The 25908-nt window shown below is 50.6% G+C and overlaps 1 protein-coding gene across 5 annotated transcripts in view; it reads right to left on the bottom strand.

Moving 5' to 3' along the window:
* Positions 1–4392: 4392 nt before the first annotated feature.
* The window catches only part of DIP2A (disco interacting protein 2 homolog A), a 106867-nt gene continuing 85351 nt past the window's right edge, over positions 4393–25908 (bottom strand). For 4 of the 5 annotated variants that reach the window (XM_053917910.1, XM_053917912.1, XM_053917931.1 and 1 more), the window contains 16 exons: positions 23211–23412; positions 22123–22232; positions 21961–22041; positions 21720–21843; positions 18915–19036; positions 18637–18748; positions 17493–17602; positions 16877–17007; positions 15727–15895; positions 14882–15052; positions 12770–12831; positions 12046–12103; positions 9900–9974; positions 8209–8383; positions 7386–7509; positions 4393–6719 (listed from right to left, as the gene is read on the bottom strand). In XM_053917910.1, coding sequence (XP_053773885.1) covers positions 6467–6719; positions 7386–7509; positions 8209–8383; positions 9900–9974; positions 12046–12103; positions 12770–12831; positions 14882–15052; positions 15727–15895; positions 16877–17007; positions 17493–17602; positions 18637–18748; positions 18915–19036; positions 21720–21843; positions 21961–22041; positions 22123–22232; positions 23211–23412 — 2079 coding nt within the window. In that variant the 3' untranslated portion in view covers positions 4393–6466. The remainder of the gene's footprint in view (positions 6720–7385; positions 7510–8208; positions 8384–9899; positions 9975–12045; positions 12104–12769; positions 12832–14881; positions 15053–15726; positions 15896–16876; positions 17008–17492; positions 17603–18636; positions 18749–18914; positions 19037–21719; positions 21844–21960; positions 22042–22122; positions 22233–23210; positions 23413–25908) is intronic. The other variant, XM_053917924.1, reaches the window with a different exon arrangement.

Raw genomic sequence — 25908 nt, 5'->3', positions numbered from 1 at the left:
CCATATCCTGAAGGCTGCTCCTGAAATTTTCCCGTGAGGGACTGGGGGTGAACACTGGGGAGGGAATGCTGGGTCACGTGGGCTCCACAGCTCCTTCCACACAAAACTCTACTGGGGGCCAGTTAAATATCCCAGGTGCCAGCCTCCCAGATCTGGGACGGGGCCGTGTCTGGCTATGGGAGGGACTGTTTTAACAAGATCTCCGGTGATCTGATCCTCAGGGAAGTTAGGAAACACCAGGTTGGTAAGGCAGCACTGTCGGGCGTCCAACCTTTTGGCGTCTCTGGGCCACACATTAATACACAAACAAAAACTGATGAGCAAAAAAAAGGTTTTAAGTAAATTTACGATTTTGTGTTGGGCTGCATTCATAGCCATCCTCGGCCACATGTGGCCTGCGGGTTGGACACCCTGGGTGGTCCTTCCAGAAGAATTGTGCTAGTCCTGCCTGCAGAGTAGCCTCTCACTCAAGATTAGACTGTATGCAAGGCAGTGGGCAGGGGAGACCTCACCATCCCCAACACTGAGGACTCCTGAGCAGGGACATCACAGTCCTTGGCCAGGCCCCTCTCAACTGCAGCTTCCTTGGTCAGGGAAAGGGTGGAGGATATGCCCTAAGGGATACCTTTGGGCACCCCATATGCCCATTCTCCTGGTGGTCACACCTTGTGTGATGTACCCCCTCCCTAAGTACTCCTGATCTTGGGAAGAAAATATCCAGTCTTTCACCATTCAGTATGATGTTAGCTGTGGGTTTATTGTAGGTATCCTTCATCAGATCAAGTAACTTCCCTTCTATTCCTAGGGCACTGTTTTATCTAAAGCTTTTGCTGCACTTAACTGAGGATGATCGTGTGTGTGCGTGCTTTAAAATTCTACCGATGTGGTAGATCATCTTAATAAAGTCTCAGATGTTAAACCAACCTTGCATTCCTGGGATAAAGCGCATTTGTACGTTGATAGACTTGGTGTGATAGTCTTGGAGGATTTTCATGTCCATACTCCTAAGAGGTATCAGTCTGTAGTTTTCTATGCTGATCTTTGTCTGGTTTTGGTATAAGGTGACATTGACTTCATTAAACGAGTGTTCCCTCTCCTATTTTTAGGGAGAGTTTGTGAAGAATTGGTACTGTCTTTAAATGTTTTGTCAAATACAGGAGTGAAGTCACCTGGATGGGTGTTTTTTGATTAGTCAATATCTTCACTTGCTATAGGTCTATTCAGGTCATTTGTTTTTTCTTGTGTCAGGCTTTCTAGTCTTTCTAGAAATTTGCCCATTTCATCTACCTTATCTAATATATTGGCATACAATTATTCACAGTATCCCTTTATAATTTTTTTTAAGGTTGGTAGTAATGTTCCTTCATTCTGATTCTAGTAATTTGAGTCTTTTTTTTCCTTGATCAACCTCGCTAACAAAAGTTTTGTCAGTTTTGTTGATCTTTCCAAGAACAAGTTTCTGGTTTCATTCATTTTCTCTATTGGTTTTCTATCATCTAGTTCACTGAGTTCACTTTTTTTATTTTCTTTTGCTTGTTTTAAGTTTAGTTTGCTCTTCATTTTCTAGTATCTTTAGGTGGAAAAAGTTATTGACTTGAAATCTTTCTTAATACAGGCATACATTTCATGAGTTTTATGTTGTCTTCACTTAAAAAAAGTTTATTTTTCCATTACCATTCAGCCCCCTATACCCCTTCCCCCTGCAGTCACCACCCTGTTGTCTGTGCCCACGAGTCCTTTTTTCCTCCATCCCTCATTTTCATTCAGCTCAAAGTACATTATGATTTCCCTTTTGATTTCTTAATTCATTGGCTATTTAGGAACGTGTTGCTCGATTTCTGCATATTTCTTAGTTTCTTATATTTTTTTCTGATTCCTAATTTTATTCCATTGTGGTGAAGAATGTACTTTGTATTACTTTTATTTTTATAAAATCTATTCAGGCTTCATTGTTTAGCATATGGTCCAGCCTAGAAAATGTTCCTTGTGTACCTGACAAAAATGGGTATTATACTGTTTGGGGGCGCATTGTTTTACAGATGTCTGCTAGGTCTAGTTGGTTTACAGTGTTGTTTGGGTTCCCTTATTTCCTTATTGATTTCCTGCCAAGTGTTTTAAATTTTATTTTTCAATTACAGTTTACCTTTAATATTATTGTGTATTAGTTTCAGATGTACTTCTGCCTAGTGACTCTATCCGTTATCGGAAGTGGGGCACTGAGGTCTCCAATCACCACCCCTCCGTGTCGGTCGGGTTTTGCTCCACGTATTTTGGTGTTCTACAGTTAGATATGATGTATAATTATTAGGTCATCCTGACAGATTGCTCCTTTCATCATTGTAAGATGTGCGTATAGTTTGGTCTTTTATACACCTAGCCTGACCATTTTTGCCTTTTGAATGCACTGATAAGCCATTCACATTTAATGTCATCACTGACACAGCCAGACTTACCTCCACTGTTTTACTGCTTCCTGTGCCTCCAATACTCCTTCACCACTTTCTTTGGCAGTGAGTATTTTCTAATGAAGCATTTAGATTTCTTGAATGTTATTTTCTGAGCTGTTTTTTAGCAGCTGTTTTAGGGCCTACTATATACATCTTATCAGAATCAGATGTACTGGCTTAATTCCAGTGAAATAGAAATGTTACTCCTATATACTTCTATTCCATTTTCCCCCTTTTTATGGTTTATTATACAATATTGCATCTATTGTTACAAACCCAATAGTATGTTTGTCATTAGTACTTTACAATCTGTAAATTAGCTCAATACAGCTTTGCTCTCACCTTCTTTTGTGCTGTTACTGGCAAAAATATCTCACACACATTCCTGTATGTATATGACCAATAATATGTAAATCAGTCAAGGCTAAAAATGCATTCATATAGTCTTTTAATTACTTTTATCTTTACCAGTGCTGTTTGTTTTTTAATGTGAATTCAAGTAACCATCTGAGGTCACCTGCTTTCAGCCTGAAGGACTTCAGTACTTCTGGTAATGCAGGTCAGCTGGCAACAAAGTCACTGTTTTCACCTGGGAATGTATTAATATGCCTCCACTTTTTGAAACATAGCATTGCTGAATATACAATTCGTTCTTCAAAGGTTTTTTTGTTTTTGAATGTGTTGGCCCCCTGCCTTCTGGCTCCCATTATTGCTGCTAAGAACTCAGCTGTCCATTTATTGGAGCTCCCTTGCCAGTGACGAGTTGTTTCTCTCTTGAGAGACCCAGGCCTCTCTGAGTGACACCCCCACTTTAGGAGCCGAGCACTCCTAACGTGGAGTGGGGGACAGTAGCCAGAAGTCTTCCCAGTCTGCATCCCCGGGCACGAAACCACCAACTTACAGAACTGGGCAAGGACAGCCTGGGTGGGCCCCTGTATCCTCAGTGGCATTTCATCCAGGTCGCAGAGGCTGCATTCCGTGAGTGGAGGCTGGATGGAAGAGAGCTCCGGGAGATCAGTCTGGGTTCGAACGACAGACCCTTGCCTTTCTTCCTGAACTTTTGTGCACAGATGTGTTTTGTATTTGCTGTATGCCCTTAGGACCGTCTCCGAAGGCTTTAAGATGTTGGTCTTTCTAACCATAACTTTCACCGGTTTTACTGACTGACATGCCCACAGAGCTTCCCAGTCTGTCCTGATCTTCTCTCCCTACTTCTTAACGCGCACATAAATGCTAAACGCTGCTCGTCATTGAACTCATGCTCCACTCCTTCTGCGTGCAACGGCAGCTCCTAGGTGGCCTGCCTTCCCCTGCTCTCCATCTGCAGCCACTGCAGCGTCTGGGCACACACCTGGAAGTCCAGCTCACTGCTGCTGGGCCTGGCAGTGGGTGACAGTGCACGTGTGCACCCTCTTCCCGTCAAAGCTTCACCTGGTCCCTCATGGTTCCTTTTCCGTTTTTGCTTTTACGTGGTATCTGTGATGAACGTTCTGGACATTTGGCCCCTTCTGTCACTCGGAGTCTGGGGAATAAGGTACCCTATACTTAGTTGGCACTTAGAACTAATACTAACCTCTCCATTTCTCACTTTGCACTGCCCTTAGAAAACTCCACAAAGTCTTTCCTAAACATCTCACAGGCTCATATAAATAGGGTCCCTCATTCAATTCTGAAAGGCAGAGCTGGATGCAGGGAAACTGGGGCAGTGAGCACCCAAACCTTCGAACCTGGCGTGAACTCTGACCCACCCACTCTAACTGGAGGAGCTAAGTGTGGGGAGCACAAGGGCACGCGTGCATCTGCGAGGAGGCCCACTGCAGCACTGTTGAAGGAACTGTGATGGACAACAGCACCTGAGTGAAAGCGCCCTTTAGTGGTGGCACACCTGTATGATACACTCATTAAAACATGTAAAAGAATATATGTACTAGATTTAAAAGTCTGTAATTTATTAAGTACAAAAGCTGATTATAAAAGTATAGGAGCCTAATTTTGTAAAAATTTTTAAAAGGAAAAATAAATCCTTGAAAGGATTTATGTCAAACATTAATGCTATTATATTACTCGGAGGTAGGATTATAGATTTTCTTCTTCACACTTTTATGTGCTTTGTAGATTTTATGCTGTAAACAGAAATGCTTTTATATTCAGAAAAAAGGAATGAATAATAAAATACATCCTATCTGGGATAATTTTAAAAACCTTTTCACACATTTCAAAATGCAGAATTACAAAGTCAATAACTTTTATTAACATAATGATATAAAAAACTTTCAGTGTGATATACAGAATTCCCAGAGAGTAACTTTAAAACATTTTAATGTGCTTCTTAAAGTCTTAATTTACAAGACAACTTGTCTTACTGCCACTGACCTTTCCATACAAAAGTTTTACAGTATCTGCTACAAAACTACAACACTGAGATTAGGGTTAGGTAGTTGTTTCCCCTGCCGGCCATTCTAAGGAATATCCACTTATCTGTGTGTCGAACAATAAATTACACAGATTATGTACATAATTACAATAGGTTTTTACAATTCCGGTATGTTGCAACACACTCACTGCAGTCCACCGCCGCAGGCAAACTGAGCTACAACGCACCTGCTGTTAGTAGCCAAGTAAGAATAAGATGCAACAGTTGGCCTGGTTAGCCAGACCTATTTGGTGGAGAATTTAAGATGGTAAAGAGTTAATAACAGCTTTGTTAGGCACTGATTCAGGCTGATTCCAGAAAAACCTGGTCGTTTCTATGAAGCATGCATGATTCACACTTTCCCATCCTCAGTTCCCCGAAACCCAACAACTTCATAACATCCTCTTTATTATCTGTATAAAAATACTCTATGTCTTCTATTTGAGCTTCACCTCAGATTCTTAGAAATTTCTAAAGGATTTTATATTCCCTTTTATTTAGGTTTACTGTAACGTTAGATCACTAAGCGTAGCTGTAACTGAGTTTGGTTTGGCCAAATTTTATAGGCATACAACTCAAAATGGGAAAGCCAGGGCGAGGGGAAGCATGCCCACCTTCATGCGGCTCTCCCCACAGCTCGACTGCACTGCAAACAGCACTGAGGACGTGACAACCTCAGACACTGTCACCAATGCTTCCAAACCTGCCGGTTCAGAACGACAGCAATTCAGTACTCTTCCATGAATCGAGAAGAATGTATTTTGTGATGTTACGAAAACAATGACAATTTCTAATTAGTTACAATTAACTAAACAGCTTTAAGTTAAAAACCCAAAAGGGGTTTAAAACTAAACACTGGTTTATCTTTCCGAAACAGGGCATCCGCATCTACCTGGGCAGCCCCACGTGGCACTTACCGAACATTAGTGACAACGTGTGCAGACAACTGGGCACACCGGTGTCACTAAGGAAACCGGAAGAGAGGAGGCGCTGTGTGTGACCAGAGTGCCTGGTCTGGGGCCAGGAGCGGGGTTCAAGGGGCGGGCAGGCCTTGCTGCCCTTTGCGTCGGTCTTTTTGGGCTCTGTTCCTCCCCATGAAACAGAAGTGAATCAGCTGTGCTGGGGCCTCCAATTCTTTCTAGCTTAATTAAGTTCTATATATGAACTTGTCATTTGACATGGGAATAAATAATTGAATTTTTTTAATGAAGAACTATATTTTTAGTCTAAAAAGTGCAAACCTGCAGTACAGCAGAGAACGAACGGCACACCTACAGCTAGCTCCTTGCGGTGCCTGTGGCGGGCCTTCGCTTCCTCTTCCAGGCACCCCGTCTGTTAAAGTACTGACGTTTTTGTTTCTGTAAGTGTCCTTGAAGATTAATTTCTTCAAATAATTTGGAAGTGGCTTCTCAAACAAGATTTGGGGAACTTCGAGGCGAGTCTGTGGAAGTAGGGCAAGGGGCACAGCACTCCAGGCGGACTGCAGCCCTCGGGTTGGTGGCTGTAAACACACCGCAGTGCCTTCACGCACCCCGACACTTCACCTGCCCCAGGGCCTGGGGGCCTGGGCCAGCCCGGTCAGAACCCGGCGGCCGGGGAGCAATGCTCACATGTTGTAGGCAACATAGATCGGGTCCAGCTGGTCAGCCAGGAAGCCGTCACGCAGGTGCATGCGTTGCTTCTCACCCCGAGAGTTGATGGGAATCACGCCTGGGTCGACGATGACCACCACGCCCACGACAAGGTGATGCTCCTCCAGCACCACATTCGTCACCAGAGCCACCAGGTCCAGAGCATCTTGCTCCAGCCCATCCAGCTCCACCACCACAACCAGCAGATTGGTCCAGGTGAACACAGCGCTGCAGGGGGAAGACAGAGAGCATCACGGGGTGTGGACAGCGGCTTCTGGGGACCAACAGAGACATGGGAAATGGCACCAAACAGAGGGGGAAAACGGACAAGTATATTCATCGGCATTGCGCTGATGCTGAAACTCGCCCAGAATCGAAAGGCTAGGAATATCTATTCTAATTGAAGTTCTTGCTAAAAATCAAGAGCATTCATTATCTGATGTGGATAGTTGAACCTGTCCCAAAGCAAGCTCCCCACTAAGTGAAGAAATTATGAGTCACATCCATTTACATGAGAAAATTCACATTAAAAGTAGAAATACTTTAGGACAGCTGTGGAGAGCTCACGCTTTACCCGTGCACTCAGGGACAGACTCTGGGTTTAAAACTGAGTAGGAAAAGAGGGCAAACAAGCAAAACCAAACAAAGGGCCACCAGCAGTCTCCGGAGCACGTTTCCCAGAGCATGTCTGGCGAGGCCCAGGGCCAGCTCCTGCTCCTGCAGAGGCAGGCTTTGCCAGTGTGTGCCTGGCAGACAGGGTCTGCTGGAACCGGGGTGGCCAGGAAGGTGGCCTGCCGTCCCTGCCCCTGCCCTGCCCCTGCCCTGCCCCTGCCCTGCCCCTGCCCCTGCCCCAGGGGCGGCGCTGGGCAGGACCTGCCTCTCCTGGGCCCTTACCACTCTGCGATGCTCCGGTGAGCTCGGATCACGGACGTCTCGATGTCGATGGGGTGGTACCGCATGCCTCTCAGCTCCAGTGTTTCATCCAGAGACCCAACCACATACAGTGCATCATGTCGCTCTGTGAGGGGCACAGTTTGCGCATCTCAGGAGGGCACGGTGCCATCTGGGCATCCTCCACGCGTGTCTGTCAGCCTGAGCCGGGCTCTCTGGGACGGGGAGCTGGCTACTCCAACATCACCTGAAAACCAAGCCTCCTGCGGGTGATTCGTGCAGCAGGCCCTGATGCAGGTGCCTCTATCTCCTCAATTCAGAACAGTCACATCAATGTGTGAACAGATGTTTTAAAATGATATTTCCTCTTTCTGTAAACAAAGCAGCATCTGCAGGGGCCACCAAAAGCTCTGGCTTGATCTGGCCAGCCTCCTGGAGCCCAAGGGACTTTGCCACTTTGAGGGGTCACATGTGGGGAGGGCACCACACACGGCTGGTGAAATACACAGGGGGCTCTGCCTAGGGAGGACCTGACAGCCTCATCGCCGACACCCCCCCGCATCCTCAGCAAGGCCAAGGGTCCAGGGAGAGTGAGGGACAGTCACAAAAGGAAAAACCAGTAATTTTCAGAGAACACCACTGCCAGAGCACGTCCATCACCCTACATCCACAGGGACAAGCTCGTCCCAGGGGTGCGGTGTGTCAGCGGGAATCCTGAAGGTGCTGCACAGGCCTGGCACCTCCTGAGCTGCAGCAGCAACCCCGTGGGCTGTGGACAGACGCCCCTGCCCACAGCACTGACACGGGCATCACCCTAACCCCTCACCTCCACTGGCATCGGTGAGCTCTGTTCTCCGAAGGAAGCCCAAGTAGCCAGTCCTTGCCCAAATGGTCTGGGTGTCTCCAAAGCTCAGTCGGGCGCTGAAGTGGTCAGCGTGAAGCGCCTCCTCCCCATGGACTGTGTAGTAGCCTGTGGCATTGTGGGGGCTGCTAACCCAGATCTGTGGGGCCCAGAGGACAAGAATGAGCTGAGATTCTCTCATGAGATATCTACTCACCAAGAGAACTTAAGAATCACCACTGCACAAGGGCAGGGGTGTTTTCAGTGTCTCTTCCTGTGAACAAAGTTAAAATTACAGGCACAGAAAGCAAACAAGTCACTTTTCTCTCATTCAAATGGAGCGCTCCCCTCCAGGACTGCGACGTGGATGAGCTCACAGGGGTGACTCCTGCTCCTCACGTCAAACCACTGTTGTCAGTAGGACAGGGATGATGTACACACCCACACAGGGCCGAGTGGTGAAGTGAGGCTCACCAGGTGGGAAAGCACCGCACAGACTTAACTCACATGTGTAAGTTTTACACATCCACATGCCCTTGCTGGGTGCGTACCTGCTAGAAGTACCCAGTGTCACCGCCCCCACGACTTCTAAATACAGGGCCCTTCTAGGACCCACCGTCGGCTCCCCAGACCAAGCCCCTGGCTCTAGACATCCCCATAAGGCAGCACCCTAAGAGCAGAAAGGGCAGCGATGGGGCCTTCTGCCACAAAAGGCGGGGTCCCCACCTAGCACCGACCCTCTGCAACTATCCTGGGGCACAAAGTTGCCCTAACAGGCTTGGGGTCCACTCATCAGAAGGGGAGGCCCCACGCCAACCCCACCCACTGCTGGGACTGGCGCATCTTCCCTGAAGAGCACGGAGCGGCCCCGGGGAGGCCCCAGCCCCACGCACAGCCTCGTCTCACTGAGACTGAGATTGCAGAGTGTCTGTATGACCACCCAAGTGCCACCTTCCAGGACCTCGGAGGCGGTCCACACCAGACACCACCAGGGGCCTTGTGCCCCCCCCCCCCCCCCCAGTGACAGGACACTGGTCCGCGGCCCATCCCCAGAGCCCAAAGCTGCGGGCACGAGATCGTGGTCATCATCAGAGGTCCGACCTGGGCACTTGGGCTGTGGTCTGCACTCTCCCTGCCAGCCCTGCCTCCAAGTAGTGAGTCCCACTTGTCCCAAATTACTCTGGACACATGTGCGTGACCCAAGTGTATCAACACAATGATTCCTGCACAGCCTAAGCATGCCGGGGGCATGTCCTCAGGAGTAGAGGACCCCTGCCTCCAGCCCTGGTGCCTGCGCTGTGCCAGCCTGTCCCTCAGGGCTGTGGTTCCTGGCTTGGGGAACGAACCGTTTTTTAATGGACATCTGCTTTCTCTGTGCTGATGGTTCTGGTGCAGCTCCTGGAGCCTCTCAGTACCTAAAAACTCAAGGTTTCCCTCTGCTGGTAGGGGACCCAGAATGGGGACTCATCCCAAGCAACTCTGAAATCCTACCCAGGCACTGGGTACAGGAGCACAAATGTGCCTGGGGTGGGGAAGGGCAAAGAGCTTGGCAGATTCCCAAAAGCATGTGTGACCCCAAAGGGCTTAGAATTCATGAATCTGGGGCAGACAGGAAGAGGGAGAGGAGCAGCCCCCCCGGGTGCTTGAGGCTCCAGAACACAACGCCCCAGCCTCACCTCTCCCAGGTGCGAGTCCCCGAGGGGCCCTTTGGTCTCAGTGTGTGCGATGATGACCTTCACTCCAGGGAGAATCTGGAAGGAGAACCACACCCACGTCAAAGACAACGCAAGACTCCTGACTCGGTGACTTTAGAAATGACAGCCCTCAGAAACCGACCCAGACGACGTGGCATGCACACATGAGTGACCGGGAGTTTAAAGCCAATGGGTACTTGAATTTGAACAGAAATAACAGACTTTAGTAGATAAAATATATGAAAATCTTAGGAAAATTACCTCAGTTCCTAAGAACAGACCCTATGTTGAATGTTGTTGAGGGGCTCCATAAGCAGCTGCTCTACCTGGAGTCTTCCAACAAGGCCACTGAGGACCACCTACCCCTCTCGGGAGCCCACAAGTCCAGAGGACCATCCAGCCCCACTGCTCAGCTGTGCCCCAGCCCAGCATACAAACGCTCTGTCCATGGCTTCATCAAGCTTCCTAGTTCTGGGCCAGGACTCTAACCACGACTTGGAGTTGGTCCAGCCAAGGGTCGCCTGCTCTGTGTCAACGGAGGACAGAGAGAGGCACCAGCTCTTACCTAGAAGCCATGGAGAACACTCCAGGAGAGGGTGCCTCAGGTCAGGGGCCCACCCAGGCTCGGTCCTGAGGAGACCTCCCTGGGCCTGGGTCAGACCACGTGGCTGCTCCAGGCGTGGTCACCTGTTCTGTGGCATTTCCTCACGTGTAAAAAGGGAGACGACGGTGAGGTCCTCCAGGAAGATGAGCAGGCACGCGGGGTCACAGGAGGGGCGTGAGTGTGGGCTGTTGCCCACGGTCAGTGCCAGGCTCTCCTCCCACCATCACCGCGCCCTTGCCACACACTGTGCTGTGGGACAGTCCTGTTTTCCTGGGCAATGCTGGGGCCTCGGACCCTCTCCATGGGACCCCTCTGAACCCTGACACCAGAGCTCTTTCCAGAAGACAAATCTGTCAGGCACAAGTCATTATAAGAGAAAAATAGGAAGGGAAAAAACTCCATCAGGAGTGGGAGAGGTGATTAAAACAATGATGGAACTGCCTTAAATGATAAAATACAAAAGGCAGAAAAGGGCTGTTTTGAGACTTAATGACACAGGAAAAATATGCTAAGTTTACAAAGAGAGTAAAGCAAAGCCGTCCACTGGGCCTGCGCTCCAGCAATGTGCTCAGAAAGGGGAGGTCGTTGCCCTTATTCGCCTCTCCGAGGGTTTCCTCCAAGTCACATTAAAGACAGGCCCAGGGCGGCGTGCTCCCACAGCCCCACACCTGCACGGGAGTCCACTCATTCCCTCACCCTCCTCCTCTCCCCCCAGCTCAGCTCCGGCTGTGCTGGTCTGCCTCCCCCGCTCCCCCCAGTACACACCCACGAGCTCCTCTCCAGGCACCCCACTGCCTCCTAAAGGCAGCTGCGGCCATGGCAGTGCGTGAGCAGAGTCAGGTGGGCCTCCAGGCTGCGTGGGTTGGGGGCTGTCTGTTCCTGGCCATGCTGGACACATGGCCCTGAACACCATCCTGCTGTCTCCCGGCCATGGCACAGGGCAGCTGCTAGGTCATACCATCTTCATCACACGGCCTCATCAGGCCATATGGGCTTTCCTCCTTCCTTCAAGCCTCCCCTGGTTCTGAAGACACCTGTTCTCCTGGGTCTGTGCCTGCTGACCCCTCTCACGGTGCTCACAGTGTTAACTGGGGCACTCTCAGGTGCTCTCACCCCCCACCCCCCAACCCCTGTGTGTGCCCCTGGGGCCTCACCAGGCCTGGACTGGCTTCAATGACAAATTGCAACGTGGGTCTAGGACTCCACCTGCTGCCCAAGGCCCTGTTGGAGACCCCTTCCTGGCTGTCACCTGGGCCGAGGGCTGAATTGTGGGGCTGTGCTGGCCCTTGCTCCAGCACTGTGCAAAGCCATCGGGCCCTGCGCCAAGGAGGCTACCGCCTCGAGCCCTGCAGCGGGAGTTCCTTCCGTGTCTCTGCCCCTGAAGCCTGTCCTTGGCTCCGTGCTCAGACATGCCCTTGTAGACCTGACCTAGTCCTCGTGTGCGTCTGCAGCGAGGGGAGGCCCCATGCCAGCCCGGCCCAACCACAGCCACGTGTTCACCAGGAGAAGTGCAGCGTCCACTACCTTTCCAGACTCCGTCAACGGCAGGCTGTGAGGGGAGCCCCGTTCTACCAAACGTACCCTAAAAATTAACAAGGGAAAAAAAGTTCAGAGTGAAATTTACTACACAGGGAACGACCTAAAAAGGCATCTCCCAAGATAATCAGAAATTATCACCACGATGCTCAGCCCTTTGACAACAGCCGAGACGTTAGCCTTCCATAGGACCGTATTGTGACCCGGTGACTTCAGTGCCACAGGGGACACACTCTGCCTGCCTGGCTCGCCTGGTGCAGCTCAGGGCAGGAGCCTGTTCTAGGTTTCTCTGGGGGCGTCTGCAAACTGTGCTGTGGCCACGTCTGAGGGCCCAGGCCTGGACCCAGGCCTCAAGGCTGGGTGAGACGCGGACCTGCAGGTGGCACTGTGGCCCCAGCACACCTTTGCTGATGTGAGAACTAGGTCCCAGCCTGAAATAGTACCGTGTAAAGACGTCCTTGCTATTAGTTGGTTTACTCGTCCTCAGCCCCATAAAAAGCTAAATGTCAAATGCTTGGTCACTCCCATAGCTCTTCTGGTCATGGGGATGACAGATAAAGGGACACTGACTGAGCCTCGAGGACGCAGGGATGCAGAGAGGGAGACCCGGGTTCCCCCAATAGAGCCTGGCCAACGGCTGGCCAGGTGCTGGGGGGTCCAGTCAGGGCTGACCCAGGTGCACAACCTCACCAGTGGTGCTGAGGGAAGTTACCTGTCGTGGCGCAGCGCCCTCATGTCCACGTAGACCGTTGTGGGGTCCGGGCCGGCCGTGCCCTGGAAGGAGAGCATCACGCCTGCATCTACATGCACAGCCGCCTAACAGCACCTCCCCGCCGCCAGGAAGGCAGCAGCTCTGCTCCGGCAGTGAGTCTGCCCAGAGACACCGCTGCCTTCCATCCAAACACCTACACGGCTTGGTGACATCCAGTGAGAACTAGTGACACCGAATGAACATGCCGAACTGTGCAGCTGTGCATTTCAGTTCTAACAGCTGGGCTCTACATTGTGGTGAAAACACCACCTCAGGGATTGGCGGGGCATGTCGACCCAGCCGCGGGTCAGGCCTGGCTCTCGCCAGCCGGCCTAATTCTACTGAGGGCTGCGCACAGCAGAGGCTCAGTCAGGGTCAGCGGAGTGATGGCCTCCCGTCCCTCACCTCTGACGCCTGGACCCTGAGTGAAGCACGTTGCGTCCCGTTTTACTAGACGGGGAACATCAAGTTAAATGGACACTCTGCTCAACGTTACTCTCTGAAGATCGCAGACACCGTAACCAGACTGCTTCACTGAGACCCAAAGCCCCTTCCTCCGGAGGTAATGCTATGAATGTTAAACTCTTTTGAAAACAGTTTTGCCCTTAAATTTGATTACAAAGGCGCTTTTACAATAGGTAGGATAATAACCATTGTGAGCAAAGTCAGAGAGCAAAAGAAACATGTATTTGTCTGGAATTGAGGAGAAGGCCACAGGAACTCATAGGGGAAGCACAGAGGCACCTCGAGGTTAAGGTCAAGGTCGTACCTGCTCAGCCAGCTTTCCCAGCCTGTTGGGCTGACAGAGGCAAAGGAGGCCAGCAGAGTGAGACAGGAGGAGACAGCCACAGGAGACAAACAGAAAGCAACAGGCCACGTGAGAAACACACGGTAAGAGACAGCAAAGTGCATCACTGCATCTCAAAGGGGAAATGCAAACACCCCAGTAAGAGCTCTGCAACCACACACGGCACGCCAACAAACAGAGGGGAAAACCTCCCAGTGCCAAGTAGGGAGGGCGGACTTCACTTGCAGCCGCTGACTACACCACCACCAACAGCCTGATGCTCAGTCCTACCCCTACAACAGGAAGAGCGTGAGGAGGGCACCCCAGCCCTCCTCCTCTGCCCAGGGCAAGGGTCTGAGGCTGGGAGTGGTCAGCACAGCCTTTTCATGGCTGAGGGGACACCAGTGCTCTGGGAGGAGGGCTGGGCTGAGCCAAGGCTCTGGAAACAAGAGCGAGCCCCACCCCAGGGCCCTGCTCTGGTTCCAGTGCTGCCTTTCCTCTAAAGTCTCATCTGTGTGGGGGAGCAGGTGTTCACAGGTGTTTAGAAAGACGTGATCTTGAGATAGCACAGAACCTGGAAAACAACCAGAGTCGCCTGAGAAGCTGCCAACGGCTCTGCAGTTACTGGTCAACCTCCGCAACTTCACGCTTCCTTTTAGTAAGTACCAGCAAAACACCTTAATGTCTCAAGTATGCACTAAAGGCAACACAAACTACCACGTTAAAGTTTCAATTTAAAATTGCTAGATGTTTTAAAATAATGCTTATTCTTGTTTTAAAAAGTTCACTGTATATGGGATCCAACTTAGATTCTTCCGTGTGAGAAACAGTCACTGTTCAAAAACAATTTGTTTTTTCCAAATAAGCCTTGTTCATGAAGAGAAGAGAACGCAGTCAAACCTTGGTTCTTGGACATCTTGGTTCTCAAACAATTCGCTTCTTGACCACGTTGTCCACGGAGCAAATGTCTCGGTGTCTAACCAAACTCTGGTTTCAGTTCCCTACCCAACAACCCTTTCAGTCGATACCTGTATGATCAGTCACATGTCTCTCGGGCGACACGGGAGGTTCAGTATTCGAACAAATCGCTTCTTGAATAGTTTTCCAGAACGAATTAAGTTCAAGAACCGAGGTTCCACTATATCTTTTAAAGGAACCCTCGTAGGTCTCCAAGATAAACTATTTGGAAATGAAACATCAAAGGCTCGGAGAGTGAGGGATGGACATGGCCGGCACAACAAAGAGCAAACACTGTCCATCTAGGGTGCCCAGCGCGGCCGCCTTACCTGCAGGCAGATGGCCACGTTGACCCTGCACCCAAAGGTGGTGCTCACGGCACGCGCGGGAAGGCCGAGGTCCTTGAACAGCTTGGAGAAGGACTGAGTCAGCGCGATCCGGGGTCGCTCCTCAGCAACCACCATGCAGGTCCGCACGCACGACAGGTTCACCCCCTTCATCTGCGGGCGGCAGGGGGAGCAGGGTGAGACCAGGCCCTCCACACTGTTTTAGGAAGCTCCTGAGGGGACCCATGTGTGACCTGAACATGTACCCTGCCTCCTCTGCCTCAGTCTCAGCCCACAAAACTCTAAATACAGAAGTGCTAGAGGTTACCCACCTGCTCCCATCCACACCAGCCCTCCTGCTCACCTGGCTGTAGCTCCACAGGGCTCTCTCTCCTGGCTCCTGCCCCAGGTCTTTAGGGGCCCTGAGGCTTCCAAGATGTGCCCAGAGCTAGTGTCAGACCTGCTCCCTCCCCATGCTCCCGCAAACCCTTGACCATGTACCTGTCCCAAGCCAACCCCACACCCCAGCCCACCTCATGCCCTTGTCTCCTGCCACATGGGTGTGCAGATGAAGGGAGCAACTTCCCTCGGCACAGGTATGGTGGGGGGTGAGTGAGGTACTCCCAGCAGGGTGGGCACTGGGATGAATTGACACAGAGCCAGCGTGGCTCAGTGCCTAGTGAGGGTTTTCTCTGTTTCTACAACTGCTTGGAGCTATGTTAGTGGTCTTTTTTTTAGGTTCCAATGGCCCAGCTAAGAGCCAACCTGGGAACCCCAGGTTTTGGTACTTCCTGAGGAGAGATGCAGGACAGCAGGGTACGGGCAGCCCTGGGCACAGGCACACTTACCCTGAGGACACCTGTCTGCGCGCCCAGGCCTTTGGTGCACATCTCCATGACCGAGTAGGAGCAGAAGGTGACGCGGGCCTTGTACTGGCTCACAGCTGACAGCCACAGGGACACGTTGCTTTCCAGCTCCAGCGGAGGTACCAGCACAGATTGGTGTCCGGAGTAGACACTGCGGGGCCAATAGAGAGTCAAGTCAGCTGCAGCCACTCTGCCCAGGTGTGTCACCTGTGCACTCTAGGTACCCTGCCTGCCTGTGCCAATGCGCCCGGGGTGGCACCTCTTTGCTTTTTTCAAGGATGGAACAGAAGGAAAATCCTCCCTAACATCCTCTGGGAGTTTTGGTGGAAAACACATTGTGGGGGCAGGGGACAATGCACAGGGGGGTCCTAGTTTCCCTCCAGCACTTCATAAGGATCCAGAGTCACAGTCAGGGAAAGGTCTGCTGGCTGGGGACTCGGTGTTCTAATTCTGAAGACCTGTCGCTAGTAGTCTCTTCCCAATTACTAGTAATGGACAGTGTCTGCACTTAACAAGAAATGTATTTTCACTCTTTTACTCAATTTCAGACCCAGACTCAAACCCACCCCATCCCAAAAGAAACCCCCTCACATGTGCACCTTTGACTTTCTGGCACCAAAAATGCATCTTAGAATGTTAAAGTTCTAAAGAACTACACGTACTTCCAACCCAGCAAGTGGAGCACCTGCACACTCACATGCACTCCCTCCACTCTTACCTGCTCTCACCTGCACAGTGTACCTCCACTCACCTCTACACTCTTCCCACACACTCACTTGTACACTCTACCTGCAACCTTACTGGAACATTCTTCCTGTATGCACCTGTACACCCACCCATACACTTTTCCTGCATTAATCTGCACACTCACCTGTACTCTTTCTCTTTACCTCCACTTACTTGCACACTTACCTGCATACTGTACCTGAACATTCATTCACCTGTACACTCACCTATAATCTTTATCTCCACTCTCCTGCACACTCACCTATACACTCTCCCTCCACTCACATGCATGTTATATGCACTCTTACCTGTACACTACCTGCGTTATACTTCCATTCACACCCTACCTGTACACTCACCTGCACACTCTACCCCACTTGGCTGCATGCTCTACCTGCACACTCACCTGCACAGGCACCACAGGGCGAAGCCGAGGCCACAGTAGGGGTCAAGACAGATGGCGATCTGCCTGGAGGGGTACAGCTCACACTGCAGCTTTATGGAGCGGCACAAGGCACTTGTGGCTGCGTGCGACATCTTAGGGGTAAAATGTAAGGTCTGCTCAGTGACGTGCAGAAAGAGAGGGACTAACAACAGTGCCTGCTGTCCCCAACACACTTGCTTCCTGAAAGGATGGCTGGCTCACAATCCCACGCAAACCAAATAATGCCCAGGAAATGGCACATTAGAGATCTCCTACGTGAGATTTCAGGATGATAAACTATTTTAATGAAGCACTTAGCTCCTGGTAAGGAGATGGACCGTCAAAGCCACATGCTCCTTGAGGCCAATCAGCCATAAATCCGCAAGTTCAGACATTACCATAAACCATCAAAATGCGTATTACTCTGAGGCTAACACAACTTTGGGGTTCACTGGCATTAAAGACAAGCGTGAAGGACAACACTGTTGCTTCAGGCTCTGGGCGAGAGGAAAGGCCCCCAAACACCTGCACCCAACACCCTTTCTCCCACTGCTATGTGAGGGGCCAAGGCAGCAGGAGCTACAACCAAAGGACCCACCTTCACACCTGCTAAGATCCCTGTAGTTGACACACTGAAGTCCAGATACGCCAGCATGTCCGGGGAGGGAGGCCTGAACACACTCGCCACCTTCTTTTTTGGTATGTCATCTGTTAGTGAGAGATACCTGTGAACACTTCTTCGGGCTTGCACCAGGAGAGGTGAGTCCTGGAGAGGATGCTCAGGACGGATGCTGAGCTATGAGAACCGGGCTGTGTACGTGAGTGGGGAAACTTTTTTCAACCCCTGAGGGAACATCGCATGGTGTGGACCCACCGTGACAGTGCTGATGGTATGGGAGAGGGACAATGGGTGAGGTGAACGTGGAGGGGAGGAAATGGGCCATGGAGCTGCAGGGGAGTCCTCTGGTCAGCAGTAGGAAGGTCACAGACCCTGAGCTTAGCCAGGATCAGCAAGAACTCTGGCAGCAAGAGAGCCACAGACATGCTCCCATCCATGCCTGTTGGTGAGCACCAGGCACAGTCCCTGACCTCCTCTCAGAGGTGGTGCCCTGCAGCGCAAGGGCAGACGAGTATGATGGGTAGAAAGGAGTCCTGTCTGCTTGTTGCCTGGCACTCACATGGCTGCATATCTGCAGTCACCAAAGGAGCCTGTGCAGTGCTGCTCATCTGGGGCGTCTTGATGAGGTACAGGGGAGACATTCTCAGCCCGAGGCTGACCTGACCATCCAAGGTAGAGGGATGGGGGCTTTCAGACCTCTCGGCTGTCCCGCAAGCATTTCATGGGATGAGGCAGCATTCGCCAATGACGGGAACAAGGGATGGGGGTGTGTGCATGCATACACACACACTGCGGGCCTGTCCATGTCCCCACAACGGCAAACCGCTATGCAGGCATGGCAGACGGCTGTGGGCCACGGGCACACAAGCCTCAGGCAGGGATCTTCGCTCCCCACTGGCAGTAGAGACCCTGCCACGAGTGACGTGAACTGCACTGCACGTCTCCCTCACTCACGTGCCCAGTCCCAGCGGGTGGGAACAAGGCAGCAGGCTCCTTTTAGCAGCCTCCTCACCATTTACTTCAGCTCCTTTGGGCGGCGATAACGCAATCCCTACCACAACGCAAGGGAAGAGGTGGGCCTGGTGCAGACCCGCATGCACACCAATGGCGTGATGACACCTACCTGTATCTACAATAGTGGGCCAGGTCCTGACGTCCACGGTGGCTGCCGCTTCCTTGGACTTCAGCAGCCGCATGATGGCCTGTGTGGTGAGGACGCAGGCAGACTTGCTGACCTGAAGAGCACAGGGGTCAAAGGCACCAGTGAGACGTGGTGCCTGGGTGCAAACCCCTGCACAGGGGCGGCCCCGAAGAACGCCAGGAGGAGAGACCCTTGGTCCCACTAGCACTCAGGCAGGCCCACAGGGAGGTCTGCCCTGAGGGGCCACGGCACGCACTCACCTCCACAATCATCTTGACAGTGGGAAGCGTGGTAGAGAGGTTCTGGGGGTGCGGGGGCCGCACAGTGACCGGCACGCAGCCGCAGTACAGGCAGCCGTAGAAGGCAGCAATGAGGTCCACCCCTAGGGAGACACAAGGTCAGAGGCTCAGCGCAGGGGCTGAGCGTAGCTCACCGTGTCTAGTGTCAGGCCATGGCGAAAAAGACACAGGCACACAATCTGCTTTACCTGGTAAAGTTGCTACTTCCCCAACTAGTGAGACCTTCATCGAACACAATGCTGCGAGGGAGGGACAGAAGCGCTCCCTTCAGCAGGCAGGCTCCCCACGGGCCCTGGAGGCCAGGGAGGGGTGTGGGTGCAGGCGGGTCTGGTAGAGAAGTGAGCTCTGACTGCCATCACTGTGCACGAGGCAGACACAGGGCGGGTGAGCAAGGACAGCAAGGAAACCTTTGAAGGCCCAACTGTCCACAAGGGGAGGCACAGGAACATGGGAACGGGGCAGCACAGGCAGAGGCCCTTTACCTGCTTGCCACACGTCTGCAGGGAGGTCGGCAGCCCTGAAGACAGGCCAGGACATCCCTGCCTAGCTCTCGACCACACAAGGTAACACAGGACCACTAGAGTGTTCCTTCATCCTTTCCATATGTTCAAAATTCCCCATAATTAACACCCATGGGGAAATGTACCACTTAAAATCCATTTTCTCTTCTTGAACTCAGTATGACTTGAGAACACCTGTGTCCTCACAGCCTGGAGACCCTTCTAGATGCTGCCCTCAGATCAGCCAAGGCCCCACCTGGCATCCTCAGGCTACAAGACATCAAAGTCTCAGGCTGTTTCAATTCCACAGTCAAGATAAGTATGCCACGTTTAACCCAGTTAGTGGGTTTCACCAGATTCCAAGTCCCAAGGCCCCACCAGTTAACTAGGAATGTGACCATCTGGGCCAGGGGCAGCTCAGTATGCTAATTAGCAGGGACCTGAGCCTGCCCACTGGGCCAGGCTGGTCCTACCACTGCTGCCAGGCATGACCCATACGCTCTGTGCCTGCGGCCAGCTGCGAGGATCAAGTGAGGGCCACGCCGAGGGCTGGCACACGGCATTCCCAACACGCGTGAGCATTCTCACACCCAGCGTCGCCACCTTGCCAATGCGCCACAGACACATTATCACACTGATCACACAGAGGCATCAGTGGGACCTTGCTCGGTGAGCTGGCACAGCTCCTACTGGCCCTGCAACCATCCTCTTCTCCCAGCATCACCAGCAACACACCAGCCCCACCGGCTGCTGCTTCCAGAAAGCGTGGCTCCTCCTTCACTGGGGTCACACGCCCCCTTGAGAACTGGACGACAGTCTTGGATTCCCCAAGAATCGGGCGACACACAGGCCTGTGCCTCTGCGGAGCACCTGCTCCGCCAGGACTTCTGGGCCGCTCCGCCAGGACTTCTGGGCCCTCCCGCCAGTCTACTCTCCACCTGCCCTCTTTCCTTTTCTTAAAAGATTTTATTTATTTATTTATTTTTAGAGAGAAGGGGGAAAGGAGGGAGAAAGAGAGAGAAACATCGAATGGTTGCTTCTTGCATACTGGTCTGCAATCCAGGCTTGTGCCCAACCAGGAAACAAACCAATGACCTTTTGGTTTGCAGGCCAGTGCTCAGTCCACTGAGCCACACGAGCCAGGGCTCCACCTGCTCTTCAGTGTTTAAATGTAAACTTAGAACTTCATCATGCATTTTCTTTCCTTCATTAAGCATTTTTTATGACCAGTGTAAAACATGCCCCTAAGTAGAGAAAAGTATCAGCCACTTTCTTCACTAAGATTCTCAATCACCAGGATAGCACTGTCTGTCTCCTGTGCTTTGGCGTTTAAGGAAAGGGCCTATTTATTAGTTTTATGGCTAAAAAACGAAAATAAAATAAGAGAATCTCACTAACCCCTAGTGAATTCAGAATGTAGAACATTGAGCACCACCAAAGGAGAGACAATCCAACGCATGGGTTCTGATGAAAAGAGCTCAGTGCCAGTCCCAGCCCGGCAAGGGACTGGGGCCTGCATCTGCTCTGCAGTCTGCACCCGGACTCGCAGACCGGCAGGGCGTGCAGCACGCCGGGAGCGTGCTGACTTGCTGGAGCATGCAGGGTCATGGGTACATAAATTGTAAGGATGGTGGGAAAGAGGATAGCCTGTAGATTAAAAGAGACTTAAAAAATGTATCAGATTTAAGAAAAACTGGCAGACTAAAGTACGTTTAGGAACCAAACTATAAAGAAACAGAAGAAATGATGACTCCAGGAGCCAGGACAGAGACTGCTTTTGGTAGAGTGGAAGGGGCTGTGGCTGGGGTAGGAAGGCAAAGGGACTTCTGGGTACCTGGCAAAGACCTGTTTCTTGACCTGGCTGGTGGTGATAAGGGTGTTTGCTTTCTACTAATAAAACGTAGGGGAGAGACGGGGAAGAACAGCCAGATGAAAAAGCAGAAGGATAACAGAGGCTACACTGCTAAAAAGTCTCAGTCTAACCACAGTTAGATCACAGTTATTTACAGGGGGTACAGACGTGTCAGGAAGCTAAGAGTAACCGCTAAGGCCCAATGTTCAGTCTCAGAAGCTGGACTGCTGTGGTTGCAGGGCTGCAGGGCCACAGGCCAGGAGCCCCCTGGAGTCCCCGCAACAGTCCATGGGAAAAGGTGGCCGTGACACCAGCACCCTTGGGACTGTCCCATGAGAGAAGGCCCAAGGGGTGTGAGTGCTTGTGGAGGCCTGAGGCACCCAGGTGAGTTTTGTGACGTCTTGGTGTGCTCACCTGGGGGGTAGACCAAAGCCACATGGTCCCCAATGCTCAGTCTCGCCTTCTCCATCAGAGCAGCGGCCACCCTCTCAGCCTTTCTGTGCAGCTGAACACAGGTTGCAGTGCTCGTCACCGTGCCCTAGGAAAGCAATCATGGGGTCACACTGGGCTGGGGAGCAGCAGGTTTGCTCCTCAGTACCTCGGTGCACACTGCATAGGCCCCACTGGCTCCCACAGGGCAGCTGCATGGACTGACCTTGGCATTCAGCAGCAGAAATAGCGGGTGGTCAGGAGTGGTGTGGGCCCGCCACTGCAGCACATCAGGCAGGAACAGGAACTGCGCAGAGAGGCCACCTCAGTCCTCCTCAGCTTCACGCGAGAGGGACCCTCCTCACCCTCCCAGGTACTGGCCTGTTACCTTCCTTGCCTGGTCACTGTCTTCTAGGTGAGCCAGCTCCCGCCCAGAGGCCTGCGCAATTCTTTTCCCAGCAACCAGATTCCCAACAATCATGGAGGCTGGGCCAACCTCTAGAAAAGGGGAGGGTGCTGAATGAGAAGCCGATGACTTCTACTGGCACATCACACTTCTAACTGAATTAGATATTTGACTCTTCACTATGACATGGATGTTCAGGCAACCTAGTGAATGGTTCGCGGCAACACAGTGAACGTTCAGGCATTCACTATGATGCCGTGCCAGGCAACACGGGACTTCCTTGATGTTCAGCTACAGGGTTTATGCTAAATGACAAAGAGAATCTCTCTCTCTCTTTAATATATGCAATATCAGACTGAGAAATACCAGACTGAGAAATTTATCAAATGGCACAGATCTGGGGGAATATGATTTGACCTCAGCCACAGCTAAACTCTTAGTATATTTCACTGTTTTACTGTATTTTATGTATAAAATACGAAATTAAATTTCCCTGATTAAAAGTATTTTACTTAATGATATTTTAGTGTTCCATAATCAGGAAAATAAGCCAGTATTTACTAAAAATTCACATAACCAAAAGAATGAAAAACTATACATAGCAGTTAAACCAGGGAAGGGAAACTGACCACTTGTCGAGACTCCCCAGGCCCCACCACCCCCGGCGGTGGTGGGCTACGGGGCTGGGGGAGAGGCACGTACCTCCCTGCCCTGCCGTGCAGCTGAACACAGCCGTCACCACTGCACTGGCTGACACAGGTTCTTTAGGTCCTCATGCTCCAAGTCTGCTCTCGAGCAACATTTCCACTCCCTGGGAACCACATGGCCTTGCCATCCAAAGCTAAGATGTCAGGCTTGAATTTAGCCACCAAGATGGGTCTAACAGGCAGGTGGAAGTGACCACAAACACCAGCGATGTGGTGAAGTCCTCTCCTGCATGCCTCAGTTTTAAGGAAGGAGAAGCTGGTGACTGGCCTGGTGGGCCACTCGCTCTGGCTCTTAACCCTAACTGGTTTGCACCATTTAACCATGACGGTGGCTGCCACACATTTAAGACTGTTACAACTAACCTGGCTGTTTCTGGCGAGGTTTGGGAAGGTTGGTGACACAGGTGTGCGGGCACATTAGCACATTGCACGGGTGCAGCGTCCCCTCCAGAAAACGCTGTTTGGCTTCTGAGACGTGAACCCCTCCAAGAGGAGCCTTGGGCAAGGTGTTGGCAGGAACCAGAGCCAGACAGTACACGCCCACCTGGTGGATGCTGTCAATGGCCTGGAAGGGAGGACACAGGACAGAGGAGGGGCTTCTTCTGAGACCCGACACACTGCACATGCTGACCAACTGAAGGCCGCCAGGAAGATGAAGGCTGGTGGGGACATTCCAACCCAAAGGTCACGAAGACAGAGAGACCTCGGGATATTTCGTTAAATGAGAAAACAAGGTGAACATGCACACACTTTCTATCATTTAACACACACAGTGTCTGTATACGCGTGGCCATAAACCGGAAACCGCTTAAGTTAAAAAATGGGAAGTTAGAGAAGCCCCAAAAGCCCTGTTAAATGTCCTCCTGTGCAAGGAGTGAACAAGCAGGGGCAGAAGCTGGGCTCCTCTGAATATACTTTGCTTTCAGATTTGACTCTGAACCATGTATATATTTTACATATTAAATGCTCAAAATATTGGAAAGCAGTCCCTAACAACTGAAAATAAAATAAAATGAACTCCACCGAACTGGAATCAGGTTGGTGGCACAGCCCCACAGAGACAGTCTATTTAAAGTGACTTTAAACATGGTTATTTGATGAGTCCACACCAAGTGGGATAGGCCCTGTGGGAGAAAAAAAAACAACTGAAAAAACCACCTCCAGCTGCTCTCAGAGATCTGAGCTTCAGAGAGAGCACACAGACTGCCGTTCTGCGACCGCAGGGCGCACAGCGCGGCTAAGGTAAAGGAGAGTCTATTGGAGCGGTTCGGTGTGGGAGAAAGGAGATCAATGAGAAGGTAAAAACCCTGTGGTCTTCAATTGAGTTAAAATTAGCAACATAAGCTCATGATGTAGGTAATCTTGCAGACAGCCATTTCCTCCTCTGTCCACTGAAAAAAGCCCAGAGACAGTGACTAAGCTGGCAACAGCAAGTGCCCAGATAGTGGTCCCAAATTCTCTCTCCCCTGGAAGGCAGCTAGGGTCCCAGCCCTGACAGGTCTGGCACAGGAAAGGTGCAGCCGCCCGAGCATCTGAGCTTCCTGTTCTCTGGTACGTCCACAGAGGATCACAGGTGTTACAAAAGGCCTCATAAGCCAGCTGGAAGAGGCTCCAACTGACCATTGAAATATAACCATAATATTCTGAAAACACATCCAGTATATTTAACTCCACTAGTTTACCATAGGACAAATAAACAAAACCACACCCAGTGGGTACTTTTAGAGGATTCTAGGAGACCAGCTCATTACTCTGAAATCAACCCCCGAGTTTGTTTTCCTGTATGACCTGCCCTCCAAGGCCCCAGGGGATTCAATAGGCCAGCACCCTTTGTAGAAGAAACTTCTAAAGCCGCTCCAGTAAACGAGGAAGAAGGAATAAGGGTGTGAAAGAAGCACCGCTGGGTACAGCAATGCTAAACAACAAGCATCACGTACCACCATCTATGAAAGATATTGTCAGAAAGCCGAACCCGAGCCTGCTCAAAGGTCTAGATCTAATACCAGTGTGCGGAACGGCGCGACAGAGGAGCACATTAAATGACACCACAGAAATGCAATCATCAGAATTCAGGCCCGTGAAACACACTGCACAAACCATCGGTTTCTGCCAATAAACAAACTGGAAAGAACAGATGACAGGGAAGTCTATAGAATAAAAAGACTTAAAGACCTGTCCCCACCAAGTACAATTTCTCACTTCATTTTGATTCTGAGACTAACGAACAAACAAAACATTAATGGGAAATTTGAACAGTGACTAGATAGATATTTCATTACATCAGATATTGTGAGGATAAAAACTTAACAAAGTAGGAAGAGAGGGAACAGACCTCAACATAATAAAGGCCATACATGGCAAGCCCACTGATAATATCATAGCTAACAGGGAAAAGCCGAAAGCTTTCCTTCTAACATAAGAAACAAGACAAGACTGGCCATGCTTGCCATTTTTATTCAACCCAGTACTAGGAGTCCTAGCCCAAGCAATCAGGCAAGAAAAAGAAGGGGGGGAGGGCAGGGGGAGAAAAGAAATAAAAGGCATCCAAATTGAAAAGGAAAAAGAAAATTGTCTCTATTTGAAGATGCCACTATATTATACATAGTAAGCCCTAAAGACTCCTCTAAAAAACAATTAGAAATGTCAAACAGATTCAGTAAAGTTTCAGGATACAAAAGCAATATACAAAAATCTGTTGCACTGCTAAACACTAATGATGAACTATCACAAAGAGAAATTAAGAAAATAATCCCATTTACAACTGTATCAAAAATAAATACCTAGGAATAAATTTATCAAAGGAGGTAAAAGACCTGTATACACTGAAAACGATAAAACATTGATGAAAGAAATTGAACAAGACCCAAATAAACAGAAAGATATTCCATATTCATGGATTAAAAGGATATCCATAAAATATCAATGCTGCTCAAAGTCATTGACAGAGTCAATGTAATCCCAATCAAAATTTAAAAAGCATTTTTCACAAGAACAGAACAATCGTACTATTTATATGGAACCACAAAAGAGCCTGAACGGCCACAGCAAATGAGAAAGAAGA

This window comes from Desmodus rotundus, chromosome 2 (assembly GCF_022682495.2).
Source record: "Desmodus rotundus isolate HL8 chromosome 2, HLdesRot8A.1, whole genome shotgun sequence".
In the NCBI taxonomy this organism is placed as follows: domain Eukaryota; kingdom Metazoa; phylum Chordata; class Mammalia; order Chiroptera; family Phyllostomidae; genus Desmodus; species Desmodus rotundus.
The sequence above is the reverse complement of the archived record's forward strand: the minus strand, read 5'-3'. Positions and strand labels throughout refer to the sequence as shown.